The sequence below is a fragment of the Fusarium pseudograminearum genome, chromosome 3 (genome assembly GCF_000303195.2).
Source record: "Fusarium pseudograminearum CS3096 chromosome 3, whole genome shotgun sequence".
Taxonomy (NCBI): Eukaryota; Fungi; Ascomycota; class Sordariomycetes; order Hypocreales; family Nectriaceae; genus Fusarium; species Fusarium pseudograminearum.
In genome coordinates this window covers 276,247-291,098 of record NC_031953.1, presented here as the reverse complement: position 1 = coordinate 291,098, position 14,852 = coordinate 276,247, and the positions used below count along the sequence as shown (strand labels likewise).

General features: G+C 37.0%; 4 protein-coding genes across 4 annotated transcripts, besides 30 other annotated features; 3 read left to right on the top strand and 1 right to left on the bottom strand.

The window, feature by feature from the left end:
• Nucleotides 1-199: 199 nt before the first annotated feature.
• Nucleotides 200-2,149, bottom strand: FPSE_04078 (uncharacterized protein; the record flags this gene model as incomplete). The annotated part of the gene is made up of 3 exons (XM_009257196.1): nucleotides 200-1,488; nucleotides 1,542-1,862; nucleotides 1,918-2,149. The coding sequence occupies 3 exons, from the start codon at nucleotides 2,147-2,149 to the stop codon at nucleotides 200-202; spliced, it is 1,842 nt and encodes a 613-aa protein (XP_009255471.1).
• Nucleotides 2,150-3,852: 1,703 nt separating this feature from the next.
• FPSE_04079 (uncharacterized protein) lies at nucleotides 3,853-4,446 on the top strand (the record flags this gene model as incomplete). Its single annotated transcript, XM_009257197.1, has 3 exons — nucleotides 3,853-4,099; nucleotides 4,149-4,255; nucleotides 4,303-4,446. The coding sequence occupies 3 exons, from the start codon at nucleotides 3,853-3,855 to the stop codon at nucleotides 4,444-4,446; spliced, it is 498 nt and encodes a 165-aa protein (XP_009255472.1).
• Nucleotides 4,447-5,976: 1,530 nt separating this feature from the next.
• Nucleotides 5,977-7,621, top strand: FPSE_04080 (uncharacterized protein; the record flags this gene model as incomplete). Its single annotated transcript, XM_009257198.1, has 6 exons — nucleotides 5,977-6,182; nucleotides 6,229-6,490; nucleotides 6,544-6,675; nucleotides 6,730-6,802; nucleotides 6,855-6,932; nucleotides 6,978-7,621. The coding sequence occupies 6 exons, from the start codon at nucleotides 5,977-5,979 to the stop codon at nucleotides 7,619-7,621; spliced, it is 1,395 nt and encodes a 464-aa protein (XP_009255473.1).
• Nucleotides 7,622-7,874: 253 nt separating this feature from the next.
• Nucleotides 7,875-7,925: a repeat region.
• A 44-nt stretch (nucleotides 7,926-7,969) lies between these two features.
• Nucleotides 7,970-8,025: a repeat region.
• Nucleotides 8,026-9,137: 1,112 nt separating this feature from the next.
• On the top strand, nucleotides 9,138-9,548 carry FPSE_04081 (uncharacterized protein; the record flags this gene model as incomplete). The annotated part of the gene is made up of 1 exon (XM_009257199.1): nucleotides 9,138-9,548. The coding sequence occupies one exon, from the start codon at nucleotides 9,138-9,140 to the stop codon at nucleotides 9,546-9,548; it is 411 nt and encodes a 136-aa protein (XP_009255474.1).
• A 946-nt stretch (nucleotides 9,549-10,494) lies between these two features.
• Nucleotides 10,495-10,518: a repeat region.
• A 540-nt stretch (nucleotides 10,519-11,058) lies between these two features.
• Nucleotides 11,059-11,098: a repeat region.
• Nucleotides 11,099-11,130: 32 nt separating this feature from the next.
• Nucleotides 11,131-11,193: a repeat region.
• Nucleotides 11,194-11,290: 97 nt separating this feature from the next.
• Nucleotides 11,291-11,425: a repeat region.
• Nucleotides 11,426-11,659: 234 nt separating this feature from the next.
• Nucleotides 11,660-11,705: a microsatellite.
• Nucleotides 11,706-11,748: 43 nt separating this feature from the next.
• Nucleotides 11,749-11,783: a repeat region.
• Nucleotides 11,784-11,802: 19 nt separating this feature from the next.
• Nucleotides 11,803-11,827: a repeat region.
• An 82-nt stretch (nucleotides 11,828-11,909) lies between these two features.
• Nucleotides 11,910-12,011: a repeat region.
• Nucleotides 12,012-12,031: 20 nt separating this feature from the next.
• Nucleotides 12,032-12,059: a repeat region.
• Nucleotides 12,060-12,142: 83 nt separating this feature from the next.
• Nucleotides 12,143-12,197: a repeat region.
• Nucleotides 12,198-12,207: 10 nt separating this feature from the next.
• Nucleotides 12,208-12,326: a repeat region.
• A 1-nt stretch (nucleotide 12,327) lies between these two features.
• Nucleotides 12,328-12,507: a repeat region.
• Nucleotides 12,508-12,553: 46 nt separating this feature from the next.
• Nucleotides 12,554-12,655: a repeat region.
• Nucleotides 12,567-12,718: a repeat region.
• Nucleotides 12,719-12,721: 3 nt separating this feature from the next.
• Nucleotides 12,722-12,764: a microsatellite.
• An 18-nt stretch (nucleotides 12,765-12,782) lies between these two features.
• Nucleotides 12,783-12,838: a repeat region.
• A 27-nt stretch (nucleotides 12,839-12,865) lies between these two features.
• Nucleotides 12,866-12,987: a repeat region.
• A 38-nt stretch (nucleotides 12,988-13,025) lies between these two features.
• Nucleotides 13,026-13,097: a repeat region.
• A 210-nt stretch (nucleotides 13,098-13,307) lies between these two features.
• Nucleotides 13,308-13,556: a microsatellite.
• Nucleotides 13,557-13,573: 17 nt separating this feature from the next.
• Nucleotides 13,574-13,650: a repeat region.
• Nucleotides 13,651-13,696: 46 nt separating this feature from the next.
• Nucleotides 13,697-13,972: a repeat region.
• Nucleotides 13,973-14,017: a repeat region.
• A 32-nt stretch (nucleotides 14,018-14,049) lies between these two features.
• Nucleotides 14,050-14,213: a repeat region.
• Nucleotides 14,214-14,289: 76 nt separating this feature from the next.
• Nucleotides 14,290-14,311: a repeat region.
• Nucleotides 14,312-14,416: a repeat region.
• A 75-nt stretch (nucleotides 14,417-14,491) lies between these two features.
• Nucleotides 14,492-14,671: a repeat region.
• Nucleotides 14,672-14,676: 5 nt separating this feature from the next.
• Nucleotides 14,677-14,770: a repeat region.
• Nucleotides 14,771-14,794: 24 nt separating this feature from the next.
• Nucleotides 14,795-14,852: a repeat region.

Here is a 14,852-nt window from a genome sequence, read left to right as displayed (position 1 = left end):
CAAAGGGAAATTCCGGATGCGGCCGGATCCGTTGTAAGCCAGACTATAACCATCACTTCCCCCGATGCGCATCTTCATCTCCAATATCAGGTCGACCAGTGGTGATTTTTACGGTGGGTCCCCTTCCCTTTGACGTTCCATCACATCATCGTTCAGATTCATCAAGCCATACAAACTTGAAACGTTTCCATACCGTTGTTTAGATAGTCTTGACAGAGCCCTTCTTGCTACTGAGGAAATCGCGAAGAGCAAGCTTGCTGCTGCCAGTCTTGACGGGAACGGCCACAGTGGGCTTGACTGTGTTGACAGGATCGAGAAGAAGAGGAAAGAACTTGTGAATAGCCTGCTTGGCATCGTGAAGACAAACAGGGCCGATCTTCTGAATGATGTACTTGATCAAGTCAAAGACATTATCGCACTGGGGAATCTCATTGTCGAGGGGAATGACCTTGAGAGCCTGAAGCTTCTCCTGGGAAAGGGTTGAAAGGGCCTGGTAGGCGACATCTGCCATGATGGCACGTTCGACGAGGACACGAGTGGCTTGGACGTCGCCGGGTGCGGGGGCAGCTCCCTTGTACCTTTCAAGAAGCTTGGGCGTAATCTCAGACACAGCAGTCTTTCCAGCCTCGCACACAATCTGTTCAACAGCAGAGACGGCACTTCGAAGAACAGGACCAAGGGAAGAGAAGACGTCTTGGCGACCAGACAGAAGGAGGGTAGGACCAAAGATACCTTTGACAAAGGCCTTGGTGTTCTCTTGAGTAGGGAACTGTCGGAGACCAAGGTTTCGGCGCTTGGAAGACTTGGCTGTAGCAGCCTGTGCAATGTCATCTTCCTGATAGTACTCGATAATGCATCGGGCAGCTTCAGCGAGGTAAGGGGCAAGAAGAACAGAGAGCTGGTCGACTTGTGGAGCATTGGCAGTCCAGTTCTGCTTCATGTTTGCGACAATCTCGTCAAGTTCATCAGACTGCTCAATGGCGAGAACAGCCTGAAGAGATGCTTCGGCAAGGAGAGCACGCTCAGAGACACCAGCGAGTTTAGTTGACTTGCCACTCATGATGGCCTCTGCGCCAGTGACGTGATGGACGAGAGCTCCAGCAGCGACGCTGACAAATTGACCGACATCGTCAATAAGCGATGACTCGATATCGAGAGTCTTGGTGTCAATCTGTGAGATGGTCTTGATGGTCTCGTAGAAAGGATCGGTCTCTTCAGCGACGGAAGTATCGGGTGTCTCATCCACAACTTGGACCTCAACGTAGCCGCTCTCAGAAGCAGGCTCGGAGACAGGTTCGACTGCGGGAGCAGGGAAGTCGAATACGGGCTCCTCGACAGCAGGCTCTACACAAACAGGGGCTGGAGCCTCGACTTGTTCAATAGCTGGCTCTGACTCGGGCTGAGCAATGGGTTCGGGGACTTGGGTCTCGTCGCTAACATATTCGGTCGGTTCAGTAACGGGAACAGGGACTTGCTCGACAGGCTCTTCTGTATTCATGTGTTAGCTAAACCCCAAAACACAAAATCATGAGCCGACTGACCCTGGACTGGAGCTGCCTCAGCAGGAGCCTGAGCAAGCTGAATGAAAGCGATATCCCGAGAACGTCTACCAGAATCCTCAGCCCAGTCGGCGGAGAAAACAACACGTTGGCCGTATCGTCGCTGACTCTCAGCAGATCCACGGCTGCGATAGCCGAGGTAACAAGTAACCTGCTTAGCAGCGCCAAGATGGTACTCGTCATCAAAGACAGCTTCGCTTCCGGTGACGACGAGGTCAGGGTTGACAAGCAGTCCAGTGCTGAATTTCTGAACAGAAACTCCTGTGACGTTATTCTCGAAGCGCGCCTCGATCTTGACGATGGCTTAGGGCGGAAGAGATTAGTAACCGAGGCGGGAGGTAGTGATACTTATACTCACAGTGGGTCATGTTGGAATCAGGTGAAATGCTAGCACCAGAAAGAGCAAGTTCAATGTTCTCGGTAGACGTCTCTGAGACTTTCTGGAAGCCAGCAGAGGAAAACTCAGAGGTGGTGATGTTGGAAGTGCGAAACTCGCATGAGTTGATAGCTTCTTCATTGTCGACGAAAGACTCTGGCTGGTCCAGAGTCCATGAAGCAGGACGGTTGGAAGCTCTCAAGATTGAGCACATTGTGACAAGTAGAGTTGAAGTGAGTAGATTGTATTGAAGGGTTGTGAATGTAGATGAGTGATGATGGATTGTTTGAAGGCAGACGCGAGCGATCTTATATCTACATTCTGCCCTCAAGAAATCAGCATCTCCATCTCTTGAGGTCTCCAATATCACAATAAAGAGACCAATTTGCCACATTACGAACCTTTTCGCGTCCTAATCCCTTCATACCTCCTTTTTAGAAGAGTCTTTTCCTTTTCAGTATCCTCCTCCGAAGTCTCCCTTGTTCAGCAGCGCCGAGATCCAATATCTTATCCATAAGTGGAAATGGAAAATATCTTAATGTGGCGTACTATTCCACTTATAACTTTGTGGCAACACTTTCAGGCTCCTGACCAAAATTACATGCAGCCTCTATCACATATCGTGCGGCTGGTATGTGGTTGTGTAACATGGAGTTCCGAAGGGAAGAAGACTCAGAACAGCCAGGTTCAAAATGTACGCGTGTAGCTGAAAAGAACATTGGACGTTGAAGTTCTGGTGTGTTCTTGTGATGCCTGAATATTGCTGCCCTCGTTTTGAAGGAAGCTGAAGGTGCCCAAAAAAGAAGCACTATCTGTTTTCGTATAGTGTCCAATGGCTACTGGTTGCACCTCCACCCGTGTGTCTGCTACTCAGTTCAGAAGTAAGACATCATCCCATCATGCATGTGCCACTGTATCTGTGCGATGAAGAGATTTGGTTCCCGGAGACTTCTGCCCTAGGGCTTACGCGAGGTGACTAGAGGATATTCGTGATACCGTTTTTACTAGAAAAGAAACACAATTGTCAACACGCTGTATGGCTAGATACGAGGTCGCTGTGAACAATACCAGTCAGGGTATCATCTTGTGACAGCACATGGGGCTTGCATAATCGACCATCCTTCATTCCAAACTGGCATGATGTCGTGCTAAAGCTGCCAATATCATTGCGTGAGGTTACCTCAACGGTTTCGCATATGCGTACACGAGACATTCCACCGAGAAGATACCTGAAACAACAGCCAGCCACGATACAGGGTGTAGAGGTGTGATAAATGGCTTTATTGCATATACCGTTGAATGGTTCATCAGCTAGATAATCCACAGTCAATTTTTAGCCGCTGGGCTCGGACACTATTGGCGCGGGCCGAGACATGCAGGGATCTAGACCTAGGCCATCGGTTCGTCAACGCCACATTTTCTCGTGGCGAGCTGTGTTTCTCAGCCAGCCCCAAATACCCCGAAGGATATAGTATGTCTCGGAAATGGAAGGTTCAACGTAGGATCGGGACTGCTGTGACCAAATTGGGCCAGTTATAGACGCACGTTGATATTCCCAACGGCTTAGACTGGGCAGCCTCCACGGACATCGGACATGCCTATGTCGATCTGCAACATTCCAGTAGTGACAACACTATCGAATAGTAGTTTACTACACTATTGGACAAGTGAGACATGTCGGATCATCAGCTTCTATTCAGCCGCGTTTATGTCAATTGTTGACGATCAATATGCCAGGCCTCTAGACTTTGCACGGAAATGTAAAGAGAGACATGATACCTTGAGCTCGATCATGGCAAGCATTTAAACCTCAAGACTTCCCACGGTTCTTTAACTTTCACCATCACAACAGCTTCATAAACACTTCTAAACATATCCCACTTCAACAACCTTTATCCACCTTTATCCACCTTCACAATGTCCATCCCCACCAAAGGTGATATTATCTCTGTTCCCGCCTACACCCCAGAAGCAGAGGTGAATGCCTTGGAAATCTCATGGTCCCAGTCCCTCCGCACTCGCACTGCCCGCTACTATCTCGTCAATGCTCACAACCAGTCCAAGGGCGGTGTAGATGTTCTGATGTTCATTCAGGATCGCTACTACAAGGACGCCAACAGTGGCGAGTTCATTGGCAAGCTTCCTGGTGCACGCCAGGAGGGTAGTAAGTGGTCAGCTATTTCTTGTTATGCATCTGCTAACCGTTTTGCTAGACTCCTGGGTCGTTGAAATCAGCGACCGTTTCCAGTATGGCCAGAAGAACAAGACTGGAGAAGGCCGATGGGTCGCCCTCCACGACAAGGACAACAAGCCCTACCAGGTATTTTTATCTTGTCTCCTTTTGGAAGTACTTACTAATCTTGACAGCACCGCTTCATGGTTGTCACTATTCAGGGTAGGCTCAGCGAGACAGCCAAGAACTTGGCCAAGTCGTTTGGTGCTGGAGAGATTGCTGAGCAGGTCATGAAGCTTGGCAACTCCTTCATTGGGGACTACCTTCACACCTTCTAGTTCATTGCTATATAGTCATATCTGCTCATGATATGGCTTTTGGTACTTGTAGATTATTGAACGCTTTGGCAAGGATGTGACTTTATCTCTTAGTACGGTTTAACAGAGAAATACACTTAATCTTATACTGTTTCCTTGCCTACGCCGGAAGAAAATTTAGAACGAATACGTGGAGGAAATTCCGTGTACACATTCACTTGACAGGGCATAGAAGCAAAAGTTAGCTCGACTTTCTGGAGAAAATTGGCGCAATCCAGAATTTCAGCATTCCTCTTAAACCAGTAGAAAATGAACGGGTGCTGGACGTAGCACTCACACAAGATACAATGGAGCTGGCGGGGAGAGAGGTCCAATGCACTATGCAAGAGGCATGTCAACGCTTGGCCATCTTTAATTGTAATACATAACTGATAAATACACAGTACACAGTACAGCTTCGTGCAGATACGGATCGCACCAGTAACTCGGCATCCGATATCATCCATGCAGACATTCCAATCCAGACGGTAGTGACACGACACACAAGCGGAGACTACGACTTTGATCATTTTAGTCATTGGACGAAGTCGATCCGATTGATATTGGATGCCACATGTATCATAGATATGGCCTATGCTAACAGCCACAACTATGAAGATTACAAATTTGTTTATACGGCTTGGATTGCGACGAAACATTTGAAGGTAACGGCCAAGGATGGTATCGAACTTTTCAGGTTAGAACACTTAACGAAAGGTTTTTGGGATAAGCGCTAGGATTCATCTAAGAGAAAATAAAGATGCAGATAGACACAAATATATCACATTGTGCAGTACCCAACTAACGACTTCTCAGGTCATATTGGTCGAAGTTTACGATATTTCTGCTTATCTCATGGACTAAAATGTTGATTGCCATTTCTTGGTAGAAATGTCCTTCCCAAGTTGAATACGCAATCCGTGAGGAAATTAGATAGATTTTATTGAATTGATCCCCAATAGACGGATTTTAGTTTGTATTTTTGACAACAATCTAGAACGCCAGAGATCTAGAGATCTAGAGATGATAGTAGAGATAATGCCCTTTTCTAGGATCCTTTGTTGCTCTTAGCATATCCTCTTTTGTTCATGGACGAGATCATGGATCTATTGGTGAATCATGCCGGGAACCCTCTTCTCATGGGCGATAAGTTGCTGAAGCTTCGTTTGGCGACTCCTCCTACTTATTCCAGGACAATGACTACGCCATCGTGCTGACAGCGTAATCTGAGACAAACTACGCCAGCCCCTGATCCTGTGAGACGCCACTTACATATAATGGTCAGCTTACAATTTGAGGCTGAGGAGAAAAGGGAGATAGAATTCAATAGTTGTGACATGTGATGCTGACAAGTGATACACTAGTTCAACAGTTCTAATTCTGGACCGTGGTGGCTTGTTCACCCCTACGTACAACAGCCGAACTTCCGGATTTTAGCGGAAGATGACAATACAATAAAAACCCAGGGACCAGCATGAGCTATGCCCGCTTACTCGGAACTTTTCAACAATCATGATGAAGTTGTATTTTCTGATAACTATTCTGGCATCGCTCGCGAATGCAGCGGCTGCGCCCAAGTACGAATTTCCGGTTTGCATTGTCGGCGCCGGTGTAAGCGGCCTTACAGCTGCAAAGGCACTTGAGGACAAAGGCTACAAGACGGTCATTTTTGAGAAACGCGATACAGTTGGTGGAAAGTGTCAGTCTCATTACGAAGAGTAAGTCCAGCATTCCTCTTGAGAAACTACCAATTAATCCAGGTAGCGGCCAGTACTTCCCTCTTGGCGCTGTGCTATTCACAGGGAGTCCAAGCTATGCCCAAACTTATGCGTTTGTCAAGTCTTCCGGTGTCGCGTTTGATGAGTTCGATCCCGCATTTGGCTATGACTATAACCCCAAGACTGGCGCTGCGGCTTTGATGCAGCCTCCGTCGCCTGCTACTGCGCAGGCTTTGCAAGAAGAGCTAAAGCGATATGCTGAAGTATGGCAGAACAAGTTTGCTCCTTATGCTGTTCCCGGCTACAAGGTGAGTGCATTAATGATCACGTATTGTGCTGCAGTATTGACCTTGGCTTCTAGAATGGTGTCCCGAAAGAATTCATGGTTCCTGGAAAGGACTGGCTTCTCGCAAACAAGTTTCCAATTATAGCTTCAGTCATCAACCGAAGCGCCGGTAACTATGGATACGGTGACTATACTCAAGTTCCAGCAGTATGTTACTACCTTTCAAAACCTCCCCAGCTGCAAGGCTCACACCACTTACAGCTTTACTACTTACAATTCTACGCGCCCGATATTGTTGGAAGCTTCATCGGCGTCATCCAGCCCTACAAAACAGGTAATTCCCAACCTTGTAAAGTGGAATACCGCAGTGATGGCTAACTTAGCAGACTTTTACAAAGTCCTAAAGCGATTAGCTCGTAATCTAAAAGGACCAGTGCATCTGAATACGAGAATCGAGCGCATCGGTATGTCAGCTATCGCCCGCATAAGGTCCGAGCTAACACATATAGAACGAAAGTCGAAGCCAAGCATCCAATACCGTACTGCTGGAAGCAAGGAAATCAAGACACAGCCTTGCTCCGATGTTATTCTCGCATTCCCTCCCACATCTGATGCCCTCAAAGAGTCCGGCCTATGTCTCTCAGGCGCAGAGAAAACTCTCTTTTCTCAAGTTGACGTCAATGGCTACTTCTCATCAGCCGTTCGCATGAGCCACCTTGGCCACAATCTCAGTGTTTCGCAAGAACTTCCAAATCCACTTGTTCCATTCAAACCCGAAGGCCAACCTGTATATCTGACACCATTGCATGCGAACTCTGACATCGTCAACGTTTACTCAGTAGACGATCCTGCCCACCCTAACGCTGCCAGTGTCAAGAAACATCTTGTCCAAGACTTGAGCAAGATCAACAGAGACTTGCAAGAGGTTAACGCCAAGAGTGTTGCATTGGATGCTGCAGATATCCGTGCGTTTAGTGGAAGTATCCCCTACTTTCCTCATGTTAGTCCGGATTCGTTGGCAGATGGTTGGTACAAGAAGTTTAATAGTATCCAAGGGAAAGAACGGACCTACTTTACTTCTGGATTGAATAGCTTTGAGCTTGTGGAGTATACTATTCGGGCTGCGAGGGATTTGGTGAAGACGCACTTCTAAGGATGAGTGAATTGGGTTGTATTACAGTGCATACCTTGTTTCTTTAGATAGTCTAGTATGTTCAGCTTTCGTCAGAGTGATTCAAGGTTTATGAAAGAGGCTTCAAACCCATGCTATAGTCAATTAATCCAGTTCTTTTGCAACACTCCAAGTCAATATCTAAATCACCAAAATCCAACTACTATTAGGGGGTTAATCTCGTTGCAAAACTAGATAGTGAATAGTCTTTACTTAACTCTCGCCATCTCGAAGGAATATTAGATATATAAATTTATATATACAATTTATAATATATATATAATAAGCGAGCAAGCCAGATAAGCAAGTAAGCTACTAATCTATATACCCTTTTATTATCTATATAATAAAATTATTATAATTAATCTAATTAATTAAAACTAATTGCTATACTTTTCCTTATTTACTTTAATTACCTCCTAATAGGTTTTTATATTATATCTAGTCTTACTATAAGTCCTATGACATTTTAGGTTTAACTATTAAAAACTTGTTTTTCAGCCCAATCTCGACATTCACAATGGACTATTGAGGTCTGAATTGATTTTTAAATACAAAGTGACGAGTCAGATATACAATTTCAGTAACCGTGTCGTTGTTAGTCTGAACACATTTCCCTCTTAACAGATGAATGAGAGGCTATCAAATAATCAACTGTATTCCACCACTAATTTGACATGAGCGAGCCCGGCGTCAATGTCTTACTCAGCTAATTGTAGCCTGGAATCTGTTGACATAAGGATACGTATGCACACGATATCAACAGGCTCGCGGCTTGTCATTCATCAAAGACAACCGGGGCTAGAAATCCCCTGCGACAAGGTATCGTGTAGACTTGTAGTCAAGAGCTACTAGTGGAAAGACTCGTACTGATATTAAGCCAAATGTATGACCCGAATTAACTATGGCAGTGTTACATAGAGGGGCTTCATATCAATATTGATTTGTTGTTAACTGAGTAGACTTGACTTAGAGTCAAAGACACATGGGTATAGGCTTACGCCATAGCCCTCACCGGTAAGCATCCTTTACATGGTTTCCATTCCTTTACTTTTCCACTTCTAGTAGAGGCCGATTTTCGCCAAGGATAAAATATGGGGCGATTTGTAGCTTGGTTGCAGCCTAGGCTTTGCGGAAACGCATAGACTGACAGCAGCCGACTACTTCCAAGCGCGGCTACTCCACTTGTATATGCGTTAGCTTAGGTATTGTGGATATCTACCTATGCCGGCTGTGAGGGTGCTTTGTCCTCGGTGTTTGTTAAAGGATTCGTAAAAAATCATTACGCTGATAACATGCACGTAGGAAGCAAGGATTTACGTAACAGGTTGCGACGCATTTCAGGCATCATTTTAATTGCAAAACAATACAAGAAGTATTAATATCCGTTGCCATTCATGTAAATTGTTCTTTCTTCACACACCTCAACATCCTTTGCAATATTCTACAGCTTACTTCAAGTCTAAAACACGCCTTTCGTGCACTTTTTATCTCAATCATGCAGACCAAGTCCTTCTTCACCACCCTGCTTGCTCTGTTGCCCGCAGTTCAAGCCTTCGAGTTCACCGGGCCTGACCCCTCGGTCGACCTCGACTTCAGAAAGGAAATCACCATCACTTGGAACGGCAAAGTTGGAAAAGATGTTTCCCCCAAACTCGATTTAGAGTGGTACGCCGAACCCGACAAGCTCCACAAGATCGGCTCCGAGATCACTCGCAATGTCGCAGACGTGTACCTGTCTGACCGCCAGTATAAGGTGAAGTTCGGCAAGAACACGAATGGCTTGCTTCGTCCATATGCCAAGGAACTCGCTGCAGACAAGTTGTTCTCGTTCAGGGCTATATTCAGGGATGGAGAAGAAGACGTTACGTATTACAGTCAGAACTATACTGTTGTTGGACTGGAGTAGGTGACAAGTGTTAGAAAGGAGATGGCGCCTATGTATGGAACTGATATCTATTCAGTTTGGAGAAGGCCTTGATTGTTCGACAAGTGGGGTTTTTGCTGCGATGAAGTTTCCCCGATTCATCTGATTATGTATGTTTTTTAATAGTCTAAGTCTAAGTGAACAATAGGTGGGGAGGTACATATGTATATTGGTTTCTGACCATGAAAATTCAAATCAGTTTGATACCAGTTTGTTCTCCTAGCGCGTTACATCACCACGTTTACAAGCAATGATGGCCACGAAGGATCGTAGTAAAGAATATCTTAAAGTCTCATAGCTATTCGATGACACAAATTTCAACACTGTTAGAAAAAAACCCTTGATTGAAATTTGAGTTGATAGGGTGCATGAGTTATGGACGCTAAAGTATCTCTATCTGGTAGCAAGTTCCGATCAATCAGATTCACTTTGTGCAGCTGTTCCCAAGTTAGTCTACTGTATCATGTTGGCTCCCTTGATTGGTCCGGTATCTAATTGTAACGCGCTACGTGCTCTGCCGTCCATCCCGAAACGTCCATAGGGCTTATAATGTCAGGGTCTGGACTTTCTATCGGGGAGCCGGGGTCTTGGATCATCCACTTGTATTCAACCCCTCACTAAGCGGTGGGTCACTGGCAAATGACTTGTGCCAAAGCCGAGAGGTTGGTCCTCGACCTCTCTCACATTCTTCCCGCACTTTTTCGTCCTTTAACGCACGATACCTTGACCAAGCATCATGTCTATTTTTCATCATTAATCGCTGCTGTACGAGTTCATGACGGCCCATCGTTTTCAAGCCATTCTGTACTAGATCACGCCGCGACTTCGGCGCCTCTCTACCACAATTATCGACAGATTGATTTAGACAACTATTATTAAACTGCTCCCGATAATCTTATATAGTTTTTAGAATATAAAAGTTTTACCCTAATAATAATTATATATAAATAATCTTAGCATTTTAAAGATTATAAAGACCTATTAGGGTCTTCCTCTACTTCTTATATACTTATGCAGCTAAGATGCCTATAAATCCAAAACGCCTACCTAGAAGCCCGCTACTACCGCCAGACCATTATTCTCTCTATATCAATTTTCTCACCAGCAGTCACATCACGGGATTAAACGGTGCAGTAGTGCGGCACAATGCCATAGATAGTATGCACTACCTCTAGCTCCCTTCGTAGTTTGGATAAAACTGACATAAAGCTCTATCTGGTTAATACCCCCCTTTACTGAGAATAATCTATTGCTCAGAATATAGATAAGCCAGACTTATATACTTAATATTAGACTGCACCTTCTATACCTATTATAGCGTAAAGTAATACTAACTATAATTACTATAGTATTATTAATAACTTAATAGTTAAAATTTAATAGCTTAAAAAGGAACTTAAGTAATATAAGAAATTAAGTCTTATTTAGCTTTATAAAGATAAGCTATTTAAAATTAAAGTCTATAAGCTATCTTAAAAGAGAAAGAGAGAACTTAAAGTTATATTATAAGATTTTATAATTAATATTAATAAGTCTCTAAAGAGGTTAATATCGCTAAAAAGAGTAAAAATATTACTATATATTTATAATTATATATACTTTAAATCTAAAGTTTAATATAAATATACTCCTTTCTCTTAAGGTTTTAGCCTCTAGCTAGTTAACTTTATTTATACCTTTATATTAATTAATAAAAAGTCTTTAAGGACCCCTTTTAAATACTCTATTTTAATTTTAATTTAATTATTAAAAGGTAAAATTAAAGATTATCTATAAGATATCTTAAACAGTTTATATCTATAATATATAATTATAATAAATAGGGAGTAAAAGAATTTTATTATTTATTATTTTAAATAGCTCTTTATAGGTAAAGCTTATATTGCCTATATCTTAAAGATATTACTCTTATAGCTAAATAGTAGCTTTATCTCTATAGGCAATATAGTAGGTAAGGTAATAGACTAATTGCCTATTTATAAATTACCTACTAATAAATATAAGTCTATCTATAAAGCTAAAATCCTTTCTTTAGAATAAGAATTCTATACTTAAGGGAATAAGAAATATTTAAGTAACTCTATTTTACCTTTTAATCTTAATAATAATAGTATAAAGACTAAAGATAATAATAATAATTTAGTTTTTAGTATTAAGTTATTTCTTTTACTTTTACTTTTACTAAAATAATAAGTAATATAACTATATAATTTAAATCCTAATTATACTTAAGTCCTATATAAAAATATAAATTATATTTAGCACTTAGACCTAATGCTTTTTAAGCTATTATCTAAATAGTAAAGTAGTTAAAGTATTAATTTATAAGTAAATAGAGTTAAGTTAAAGTAATTAGATAATAAATAGATCTAATTATATTATTAAACTTTAATTTAAAGAATTTAACTTTAGATCTTTTAATTTATCTTTTTATATATTAAATTACCTAAAGATCTCTTAAGGACTTATTATTAATTAATTATATTTAAATATCTCTTTAATACTCTTATAATTACCTTTCTCTTTATAATTCTAGCCTTTAAAATTACTTAATAATAACTTTATATAGCTTTACCTTTATTTAATTATAGACTTTATAGAAATAATATAATATATATTTTCTTAATTATACCTATAAGCCTATATATATATAGTATTTAATAAAATCTTACTTTTTAAATAATAACTATTAATAGCTATTAAGACTATAAATTATAATTAACTATTTTATTAGTATTTAATTTAAATAATTAAGTATTTCTTTATTAATTTTATTAAAATCTCTCTTTTTCTCTTTTTTCTTTCTTTATTAATTAATATCTCTTTATTATTAACTCTTATACCTTACTATTATTTATATTATTTTAATTTTTTTATACTCTTTTATTACTATTTATCTTACTATTATAATATTTTCTTTATATATTTTTTTCTCTTACTTATTATATCTCTTTTATAAGTAATCTATAAAATATTAATAAGCTTCCTTTTTATTTTAGCTAATAACTTTAATAATTAAATTAAAAGTAAATACTTTTATTACTTTTATATATTTTTAATTAATTATAATATTTATTATATTTATATTACTAATAATAATACTATTTACTATATTATATATAAGGATTTTTATTAAAAGTATTATATTATAAGTCTTATTTATTTTTTAATTCTTTATTAATTTATTATTAATTTATTAGAAAATCCCTAAGGAGCTATTTAATATAGCTTAAACTATTTATAACTTTTATAATATTTATATTAATTTAAAAGACTAAAAAGACTTTATACCTTTATAGTATTAATAAGTTATTTAATCTTATAAAAATACTATTTTCACTTTTATATCTATTTATAATATACTAATTAATCTATATTATATCTTAAAGATTAATTATAATAGTTTTATTTTTACTATTTAGACTTAAGAGTTAACTGCTTATTATAGCCTTTTTTCTCTTATTTACTATATTATAATATATTTTATACTCTTTTTATTAGTCTTTATTATTAATTAGTTTTTTATTTTAAGCTAATAAGGATTATATTACTATTAAAGTTATAAGTAATATTATAGCTTTTATACTTAAGTATAGCTAAATTTATATTAAAGTAAAGACTTTAATTAAATACTTAAGACTTTTTTCTAATTATATTAATTATACTTATCTTAAGGAAATATCCTTAAAGTGCCTTTATTAGCTTTTTTATAAGTTTAAAAATAGTCTTTATTAAGAGATATATTACTTTATTAATATTAATAACTCTATATCTATTATTATTATATATATTTTAAGATAAGGTCTTATTTATTATAATATTATTACTATTAGCTCTTTTTATTTTAATTAAGCTATAGCTAGTAATTTTATAGCTATTATTTATATTATTAATATCTATTTTTCTATTTTACTTATTATTTCTATAAATAAAGATCTATTAAATATTTCCTTTATTAATAGTATTAAATTACTTAATATTTTTCTTATTTAAAGTATTAAATTACCTTATATTATTTTAACTTTTAGCTTTATTAAATATAGTAATATTATTATTACTTTACTTATATCTTTTAAATTTAATACCTTTAAGCTAAAGCCTATAGATAATAATTTATTTAGCTTTAAGGGATTTAATAATTAATTAGTTAATTTTTTATTTAAAGGTCTTATTACTTTATTCCTTATAGGTTATTATATATAGCTAGTTATTTTTATTTTTTTATTAAGTTATTTTAAATATATTATAGCACTTTATTATTACCTATTTATTATATTAATTATTTTACTTTTAATATTATTTCTTTATAACTTTATAATACTTAATAATTATACCTTTTATATTACTTAAGTATTAATCTAGCTTTTAAATATTATATTTTATAGGCTAATTTATCTATTTAATTAAATAAAACTAATTATTTCTTTTATTTTTATATATAATTACTTTTTCTACTTTTTACTTATTAGGCTTATCTTTAAGCTATATTATAAGTAATTACTTAATATAAAGCTTTATTATATTTTATAGTTTAAAGAGAGATATATAAAATATATTATATATATACTTATATACCTTAAGTAAATAGTTAGATTTAATATATTTACTTATTAATCCTTTTTATAATTTAAACCTTAATATATTTAAGTATAAGCTTATAGTTCTTAAAGCGCTAATTCTATATAGATATACTAATAATCTAATTAGCTTTATACTCCTTTAGTATATATTTTATATTATAATATTTTATTTATATTTTAATTATTTATTATTAATATTATTAAGCTATTTAATATATCTAATTAAATATATTAATATACTTATATACCTTTTATATTTTACTTTTTATTAAGGATAATATATACTTAATATACTATAAGTAATATCTATAAAGTGCTTTTATAGGTAAAACTCTAATTATTAAGTATTTACTATTATTATATATAAATATTATTTTATTTAATTATATAGCTTATTATTTTAATAACTTATTAATATATATATATAATTATTTTTTTAGTATTTAATAAATCCTTTCTATTTAATTATCTATTTATAAGTAATATATAGTAAATAGCTAGTATTTAATTACTTATTTTTTTATTAAGTCTTTTTAAAAATAATTAATAATTAATTTATCTTAATTACTAATAATACCTTTTAATATATTAAATTTATATTTAATATACTTATAAAGTAATATAGCTAATTCTATAGCTTATAGAGTCTTTTATATTAAAATAAATATTATAAATTTAATTATTTAATATATAATAATTAATATTA